The sequence below is a fragment of the Natator depressus genome, chromosome 24, assembly GCF_965152275.1.
Source record: "Natator depressus isolate rNatDep1 chromosome 24, rNatDep2.hap1, whole genome shotgun sequence".
Lineage (NCBI taxonomy): Eukaryota > Metazoa > Chordata > Testudines > Cheloniidae > Natator > Natator depressus.
In genome coordinates this window covers 18,944,716-18,954,090 of record NC_134257.1, presented here as the reverse complement: position 1 = coordinate 18,954,090, position 9,375 = coordinate 18,944,716, and the positions used below count along the sequence as shown (strand labels likewise).

General features: G+C 57.3%; 1 protein-coding gene across 2 annotated transcripts; it reads left to right on the top strand.

The window, feature by feature from the left end:
- Window positions 1–1,863: 1,863 nt before the first annotated feature.
- LOC141977098 (phospholipase A2 inhibitor NAI-like) lies at window positions 1,864–8,773 on the top strand. Of its 2 annotated transcripts, XM_074938405.1 has the most exons (7): window positions 1,876–2,020; window positions 3,750–3,991; window positions 4,813–4,940; window positions 5,448–5,564; window positions 6,872–7,024; window positions 7,404–7,544; window positions 8,413–8,773. In XM_074938405.1, exons 3-7 carry the CDS (start codon window positions 4,892–4,894, stop codon window positions 8,625–8,627), a joined length of 675 nt encoding a protein of 224 aa, XP_074794506.1. In that variant the 5' UTR covers window positions 1,876–2,020; window positions 3,750–3,991; window positions 4,813–4,891; the 3' UTR covers window positions 8,628–8,773. The 2 variants fall into 2 exon arrangements, with proteins under 2 accessions (XP_074794505.1, XP_074794506.1); XM_074938404.1 differs by lacking the exon at window positions 3,750–3,991 and having other exon boundaries at window positions 1,864–2,020.
- Window positions 8,774–9,375: the final 602 nt, after the last annotated feature.

Sequence of the window (9,375 nt, the reverse complement as noted above, 5' to 3'; positions counted from 1 at the left end):
CAGAGCCCCTCTCCCTCTGCCCCACCAGGCCAAGCAGAAATCGGGGTGGGGGGCACATGATCCCCCATGCAGCTCTTCTATATTTAGGGCCAGCTTGAGTGCAGGGGACTGGACTAGATGACCCCTCGAGGGCCCTTCCAGCCCTAGGGTTCTGAACACGGCCCTTCCTTGGCTCTCGATCCACCTCAGCGATCTGATTTCCACCCAGTCCAGGGCCTGCCCCCGTCTCTTCCTCAGTCCCCGGCCGTACAAAAAAAACCGGCCTAACCACGGCTGGTTGGGCTTTGCTTTCAGGTTCCCGGGGCATTCTCCTAGCCCAGAGCTGGACCCCTGTCTGAGCCAGCGAGCGTCTTCAGCCCCCGCGAGTGGGTGCATCTTGGCAGAGGTTTATGAGTCGGGGGCTGCAGGGTTGCTCTCGAATCTGAGACCCTCTAGTTCCGGGTTGTGCTTAGGGACCCAATGGTCACAGGTTGAATTTCCGCCTCAGTAATGGCATGCCCAGGAGGCCTGCTCCCCTGAAAGAGACAGCAGCAGCCGTCTGATAAAGCACCTGCCACTCAGCCTCTGCCAGACGGGAGTGAGTTCAAATATCTGATTGTTATTGTCAGACCTAGGACCCCTGCCAGTGCTAGGTGCTGTATATTGTGAATGCTATTTATTAGGTGTATTACGGTAGCACCCAGGCACCCAGTCTTGGCCCCCACTGTGCTAGGTGCTGTACATTCTTATTGCTATTTATGAGCTATCTCCAGCCCTTCACAGTGACCTTTGACCCAAACACCTCATCCGCCTCAGGGCCCTCCCTGTCCAGAATAGCGAACGGTAACCTGGGATCTCTCCTGACTGAGATAAAAAGGAGCATGACCCATCGATGAATGGACATGTCTGTTGCAGGCCAGCCCCGGCTCAGGGAGATGTTCCTGCCAGGCCTGCAGCTTTTCAGGCCAGAGTGTCGGTACCATGCCACGCGTTGTCCGGTGAAACCCCTGGCCCTGAGTGTTTCCTGGCGGGCGACAGGGTGTTGTTCGGCTTTTTGGCTATGCCAGAGAGTTTGTATAATTCAGAACTGTACCGTGGCCTTGGTCTGGTCCTTGACATATTCCTCTACAAAGTCCACACGATCTTCTTCAGGTCCTCTTAGTGCGCGCGTAGCCGCCTTCACAGACTTGACCCACTCCTCCACCGTAGCATCTCCTGGTTTAGTCGGGAAGCCCCCGAACTGCGTGAACTTCTGCCCCCGTGGGACATAAATAACAGAGGGTTTCTTAGCTTCTGCTGCCTGCTGGTCCGTTGCTCTCTTAGCCCCTGATACATCTTCTCTCTGCTCGGTTCTAGCTTGTCGTACTTGCCTCTAGGGCGTCCAGCTTCCTAATTGCACAAAACCAAACACCCTTGCCCTGCCCCCAACCCCCCCCTTCGCCGAGCCCCCCCCCCCCACTCTCTCTATTCCCCCTCCCTTTGTCACGCTCACTCCCTTTCACCAGGCTGGGGCTCCAGCTGGGGGTGCAGGCTCTGGGGTGGGGCTGGGGATGAGGGGTTTGGGGTGCAGGAAGGGGCTTTGGGCTGGGGGGTGGGGCCGAGGGGTTCAGAGGGTGGGAGATTTTTGGTTTAAGGTTGAAATGTATTCACTTTAAGGCCCCAAATTGTTCACACTTTCATTTTTGGGGCAGATTTTTTTCGCCTGCAATTTCCCACCAAAAGTTTTATGATTTTCAGCTTTTTGATGGTTTTTGGTTTTTTACTGGAAACTGAGGTTTCCCCTGGGCTGCGGGCGGGACTCCAGCTCTCCTCTTGCATAACATTTAGGACAGTGTGCGGGAGCTGGGGGCTGATGGACAGAAGCCAAAGATGCAGAGACAAAGCTCAGATTACAAGCAGCTCGAAGCCAGCGCTGCTGTCAAGGTCATTAGGCAGAGGATGGGAACGCCCGGCCTGGAAGAATCTCGGCTGCATTGCAGGGCCCTGGCTGTTCTCCATGCCCGGGTCCCCCCGTTCCGCTCTGCTTTAAACGGGGCTGCAGGTGAGTGCGATGGACCAAACGTGGGGAAAGGACCAAAACCACCCTCAGAGCTTTAGCCCTCCCCACAGAGGCGGATTTACGGTGAAACACAGGGGGCCCTGGCATGGGTCCCCCCAGCGACAGGGGACCCCAGGGCCGCACAGCTGCGGGGGCAGAAGCTTGGTCCTGCCGGCTCCTGGGGCTCCTGCTGCAGGCTCCGTGCCCCTCCGGCAGCCAAGCTCCCCCCTCCACTGCCTCTTCCCTTGAGCAGCTGCATTCCCTCTCCTCCCCCCGTCCCAGCGCTTCCCCTGCCACTGAACAGATGTTTGTCGGCAGCACCCCTACGGCCCCAGCTCACACCCCCAGCCCTCTGCCCTGACTCTTGCATCCCCTCACGCCCCCCAGCCCCCTGTCCTCCCTGTCTCCTGCACCCCCCATTCCCTCCCACCCACCCTGAAAACCCAACGGGAGCTCCTGCACCCCCCCTCCACATTCCTACCTGCAGCCCTTGCACCAAATGGGAGATGCCCCAGGTAAGCGCTCCACACCCCAAACCCCGGCCCCAACCCTGCGCCCCCTCCTGCATCCTAACTCCTGGGCAGACCCGGCACCCCAACCCCCTGCCTGTTCCTGCACCCTAACTCCCTCCCAGACCCTGCCCCCCTGGCCCTGAGCCCCCTCCCGCACTATAAGTCCTGGCCAGACCCCACACCCCAATATATATATATTTGTATAAAGCGCTTGCATTGAAAGCACTTTACAATAGTTAGCCAGCGGTTCACACAATATTTGGAAAGATCATTACGTGACCCACCGAGACCCTCAGCGATTTTCAAGGGGTCTGTGGGAAAGGAGTAGACTACAAACCAGTCAAGGTATCTCACTTTATTTTCATTTACTTGCTATGACTTATAGGAGGAGGATAAAGAAAAAAAAGAATGAAAAACAGGGGCGGGGGAGATAAGAGGGAATGTTCTTGGCTGGCTCCCAAGGAGGGGCCCCCAAAATGAAGCTGAGCACAAGGCCCCACTAACGCTAAATCCGCCACTGCATCCCCATGCCCAGCACTTCAATGTACCAGGAACTTTGCAGAGGTTATCACGAGATCTGGTGGGGGGGGGGGCAATATTGTTATAACGTTTACAATGAAAAGGAGAGATGGGTCCTGTGACTTTCTCGTGCAGGGAGGGAGACCAGTTGCACCATTCGACTGAGCAGGGCCAGCAAAACCCTGGCAAAATTCTGAGGGGGACACATGCCCTCCCCACCCCACATCACCTCTGGCTTCTGTCCAGCAGGGAGGGGGATTTCGAGATTTTAGCTCAAGCCCCGAGAGCCCCCTCCCTGCAAGGCTAAAGGGCTGAGCCCCGGCAGGTGCGCCCCGGCTCTTGAACGTCTGAAGAGCCTCAGATGCGGCTCGGAGGGTCAATATGTTTGGCCGCCCCTGCACTAGACCGTACGGCCTTATGGAACCCAGATTTCCAAGGCTCCCCCAACCCTACTCTGCTGTGCCCCGTTTCCCCATCTATAGCACCCAGATGTCCTGGCTCCCACCCCCACTCCTCTCACCACTGGATCCCGCTTCTCCCAAGGACAGGAGCGGGACCCAAGAATCCTGCCCTTAATCTACATGGCACCAGGGACGGAACCCAGGAGTCCAGACGCCCTGTCCCTGGTGTGACCCGCTACCCCCCATTGCCACCCCAGGAGAGTTGGTATCACTCATTCCCCTAATTCGATTTCCTGGCAGGATGGAGGAGGATTTGGCAGTGTGCACAGACGCCCACAGGGTGGGCAGGGCTGATGGGGAGAACAGAAATTTACAGACTCTGCCAGGCAAACCTCCGTTAAAGTTTCGATGTTACATCACAGCACATAACTGAGCCCTTCCACAAAGAGACAGAGACAGGACAGAGCCTGTTACAGCTTTTCCACTCTGCAGAATTAGCCATCCACTTCACCCCAGGCAAACTTGACTCTAAGGAGCCTTTGGTAAGTGATACCCCTCTGGGCTGTTGGTGCGCTAACCATTAGACCCCACGCCCCTTCTGCAGCCAGGGCTAGAACCAGGGTGTCCTGGCTCCCAGCCACCCTGCTTTAACCCACTAGATCCCACTCCCCTCCCATAGCCAGGGACAGAACCCAGAAGGCCTGGCTCCCATCCCCCCTCCCTGCTCTAACCGCTAGCCCCCACTCACCTTGCAGAGCTGGAGACAGAACCCAGGAGTCCTGGCTCCCAGTCCCACTCCTCCACCCGATGAATGTTAATGGACATTTTGTATTGAGGACTGTAACGACAAGGTATCATGGTCAGAGTGGATGGGTTGGGGGAGTGGGGTTTCCTGGTCCTGCTGGCGGTCATGAGGGCTCTGAAGGGGAGTGCGGGACCAGAGGCAGCCTGCAAAGAACCAGCCGAGGACAAGTATCAGAGGGGCAGCCGTGTTAGTCTGTATCCACAAAAACAACGAGGAGTCCGGTGGCACCTTAAAGATTAACAGATTGATCTGGGCATAAGCTTTCGTGGGTAAAAAACCCACTTCCGAGAACAAGGTGGCTGAGTCATCTCGTGGTACTGTAGGGAGCAGCCTGCTTTGTCTCCCTCGTTTGTGGTTCTTGTGGGTGGTCGTCGTAGATTCCCAGAAACAGTCACCTCGCGGACAGCCTTCCAGCAGAAGCATTTGGAGTTTGTCTCTGACGGCTCTGGGAGGGTGCTGTGAACGTCCCAGCCAGGAAGGGCTGTGGCAAACAGCTCTGAGGATCCACCTGTTTACCTGGCTCAGGCATGGGCAATCTCTCGTCTGATCTCATTTCAGCCCGTCTGTGATCAATCCCCTGGCTAGAGATTTGGCTGCATCAGAGACCCCAGCGCCGATCTCCTGCTTCCCCATCACCATGGAGGCTTCTCTTGCTGCCTGCATCCTCGCTGCTCTCCTGGCGACGGGTGAGTGGGCTCTGTTCCTACAGGGGCTGATTTCCTAACGTCTCCACCCTAACAGCTCAGATCCACCTGCCGGGTGAAACTGTTAGTTAACGTTACCCAAGAGCAGCAAGAGAATAAGGGGGGTTGTGCTGGGAGCGTCTAGGAGGAGGGGACTGGAATTCATAAACAACGAGTGAAGCAAGTGTGGAAATGGGAGGAAATATTTATTCTTTAAATCACTAGCACGATGTATGGACTTGTTCCACTTCACAGCTGGCCAGAAACCAAGGGCATTTGTGAAAGCGGATTTTCATCACGAGTTTGTCTGAAAGGCAGCAGATCTGAATGTTAGTGACAGGAGCTCAAGATGATATAAAAGGCATTTCGAACTGATCCACAGTCAGTCGGCCGGAGCTCCTCTGGAGTTGATGAGGCCAGATCCCAGCTGCGGTCAGTTAAATTCAAGAGAAAGTGAGGGGGCAAGGAGGGGACAAATCTAGACCGGTCATGTTCTCTCTCCTTCTCCAGGGGCCTGTCTGCAGTGTGAGACTTGTGTTGGCCTAGGAAAGAGCTGCACGGGGAACCTAGAGACCTGCGCCGCTGGCCAAGACTCTTGTGGTGTCATTTTTACTGAAGCCACGCAGGGTAGGTGAAATGGCTGCTAACTGACGTGGGTCAGGGACATGGACGGTGGGTATAATAGGCCAGGGAAGGTGCAAGTCGGGCTGCTCAGGCCGGGGCTCAGGTCAGTCGGCCGGCTGGGTCAAGCCTGGGGCTCCTCTGGCAGCGGGGGGCAGGGGGAGGGGCAGGTCTGGGTTCTGGCCCGTCCGGGGCTTCTGCAGATGTGGGAGGGGAACAGGGGGGCTCAGGGCTCCAGCCAGGGGGGCGGGACCTCATGTGAGGGGCGGGGCCATGGGGCTAGGCTCTCTGAAGTGGGGCTCCACCTGCCGCCCATGGTCCGGGAACAGGATAGGGTGGTCAGGTTCCTGGTTTTCAACCGGAAAGTCCGGTCAAAAAGGGAACCCGACAGCGTCCAGTCAGATCTACTGTGAGCAGGGGAGGTGGGGGGTGCTGGGTCATCACCTCCGGAGCCGGGGCTGCCTGCTATCTTCACTGGGGGGCTGCATCTCCCAGCCCTGGCTCTGCAGGGAGGGGAAAAGCAGCGAGCAATGGGGGCCCCGGGGGGAAAGAGGAGTGGATGGGGGCGGGGCCTCAGGGGAAGAGGCGGGGCAGGGATGGGGCTGCTGGAGTGTCCATTTTTTAAATACTACCAAGTTGGCAAACCTAGAACAGGGTGGGGGGCTAGGATTCCTGGGTTCTAGTCCCAGCTGTGGGTTGGGGACTTCAGCCCAGGTCTCTCCCCTGCTACGGATGTGCCGGACCCCCCTTGCCTCCCGGGAGGGTCTCTTCATCTCCCCTGTTGAAGCCGCCCAACGTTACATGAAGTAATTAAACATTCCCTGGAACCTGACTTCCCCACGTCCACGTGGAGCATCCAACCCACTGGGCTCCTGGGTATACAGGGCGGGGGGGGCAAGTCCCCCATTCGCCCTTGGCTGGGCTTTGTGCAAAGCCTGATCTGGTGGTCGTGCTCTGAAGGCGTCCCCTGGATCAAACCCAGAGCTAAGGGGTGAGCGGGACACATAGCATCAGTCCTCCACATACCCCCTGGTGGAAACTTTGGCAACGAAAGGACTTTATAGTCAGGAGATTCGGGGTCCCCAGGGTTAGGCGGCAGCTGAGTGGGGAGCTGGAGGGTCTAAATGCTGGATTGAGGAGTTGATATGACCTTCTCTAGCCCTGCCGGACCTCGGGTGAGTCACTTCTTCTTCCCGTGCCTCAGTTTCCCCCGGTAGAGGAAGGCTAATGGCACAGGGCCATCGCTGTGAAGAGGGCGTCGATAGGGTGGGAGTGGAAGGGGAATAAATCTCTGTCTTCACCCTCCTGTGCAGCGGGAGTGAACACCCAGAGCATTATCAGGACGTGTGTGATATCCAGCCAATGTAAAGCCGGCCCCATCTCGATGAATTTCGGGAAGGGAATGACAACAAGGACGAGCATCGCCTGCTGCGTGGGAGACGACTGCAGAACAACCACCGTTACAAGTACCTCTCCCCATCTCCGCCTCTCCTCCCCCATTCCCTGCACCTCCTGCCCCACGTTACCTTCCCGGGCCTGGTGCTCCCGCCCCGCAGGGGGCGCCCCTTGGAATAACACTCAGCCCCTGGCTGGGCGGAGTTTAGTGGGCGGGGCTCTAGGCTTCCACCAGGTGTGAACCCAGCTGGCCCCACCCGGGGCGGGGTCCAGGGCTCCCTGCTGCAAACCCCTCCCCTGCCCCTGCTGCCCCCGGCGTCCCCGGAGCTACAGCGCCCCCTGCAGGGGGCCCCCGGGGCTGAGCTGTGCAGCCCCCAGCTCCTCTCCCGGCCCCGACCTGTCCTGGGGCTCGTCCCCTGAGCTGACTGCGTTTGCTCCGCTTCTTCCCAGTGCCCCCGGCCGACACCAAACCCAATGGCCGGAGCTGCCGGGGCTGCTACTCTCTGTCCTCTCAGCAATGCCGTGAAGAGACCATACAGTGTACTGGATCCGAGACCCGATGTGTCGACATCACCCAGACCCTAACAACTGGTAACTTCCGTTCATTTATTCTGGGGTTATTTTTCCTTTGTTCACCCCCCTTCCCCAGTAGGGCAGAAGTGAGATGCTGTGTGGGGTCTGGTAAGTTACGGTATCAGCTGCAGATCTGGATACCTGGGTTCTGTTCCCAGCGCTGACTTTGGGCTAGTGTCTTCCCCTCCATGGGCCTCTGGTTTTTCTCCCACCCTTTGACTGAGCCTAGTTTAGTCTGTAAGCTTTTCATGGTAGGGACTGGCCTAGTATTGGGAGCGCTTGCTATGCCGGGTGCTGCACAGACCTTTGGCTGAGCTCGGGGTCCCCTCTTCTGCCAGATGCTAAAGGACACCTTGTGAGATACAGTCCCTGTCCCCAAAGAGCCTGTAATCTAAGGAGGCAAAAGAAGGATTGTTCTGCCCATTTTAAAGATGGGAAAGCTGAGGCACTGAGCACTGCCGTGATTTGTCCAAGGTCATACAGGAAGGCTGCAGCAGGACTGGGAAGGGAACCTACTTTTGCAGAGTCCCATCATGGTGCTGTAACTCACTAGAAAGCCACCCTACTTAGAGATCCCACAGCTACCACCAGCACCGGGCTAGTGCTTTGCTGGGGGGGGGGGAGGGAGGGGAGGAGGCTAATACTAGCTGGATCCAATCCGAGTGCCATTGGTGGGCTCTAGATCAGGGCTGGCTCAAGGACACACAGTGAGTCTGCATCAGAGCAGAGGAGGAGGGGGAGACCATCCAGGCCCAGACCGGAGGTGGAGATGGAGGCTGGGGGGAGTTTGGTGGGGCCCTGAGGAGGGGGGGCAGTTGTGTCCTACTCCAGCTGGAGGAGTGGAGCTGCTCCCCTGACAATCGCCTGCTTTCCCCCACACACGCAGGTGGAGGACCAACGCAGATGGACATAAAGGGCTGCGTTTCTGAGTCCTTCTGCGCCCAGTTACAAACGGGTTCAGGGACCATCGCAGGGATCGGTGTAGATCTAATCACAGCCAAATGCACAGTGGCCTCCGGCGCGGCGGGCGTGACTCCGAGACCAGCCGGGCTCCTCCTCCCAGCCCTCGCTGGGCTCCTCCTGCTGAAGCTTCTCTCCTGATTCTCCACCTGATGCAAAGGCAACATGGTACTGAAATCCATCCTGCAGCCTGCGTTAGTCCCTCCCGCCCACAGCGGTTCTCGGCTCCTGGGTGGACTCACCTTCCCTTGACGTTGCAGCACTGAATAAAACACACTGGAGAGCAAACTGGCTGCAATTTTATTTATTTATTTCAATGGGGAAAAATGTGATTCTCGTGGGTGGTGCTGTCAAGAAGCCCAGTAAGAACATGAGAGGCCACAGCTAGTCCAGTGTCCTGTCTCCGACAGCGGCACGCCCAGAACTTCAGGGGCAGTGCATTCAACAAGGCAAATGTGGAGAAACCCACCCCTGTCTGTCCCTTCTGGCTTCTGACCATCAGAGATTTAGGGACACCCAGAACATGGGGTGGCGTCCCTGACCATCTTGGCTGATAGCCTATCCTCCAGGAACTGATCTAGTTCTTTTTTGAACCCCCATATACTTTTGCCCATCCCCACATCCCCTGGCAATGAGTTCCACAGGTTAACTGTACATTGTGGGGAAAAAGTACATCCTCTTGGTTGCATGAAACCTGCTGCCTGTCCATTTCATTGGGTGACCCCTGGTTTTGGTGCTGTGGGACAGGGGAAATATTATTTCTCTCGTCACTTTCCCCACCCCCTGGCATGATTTTCTAGCCCTCTGTGGCATCTCCCCAGAGTCGTCTCTTTGCCAGGCTGCCCTAACCCGTTTCATTTCACCTCATATGGAAGCCCTTCCAAGCCCG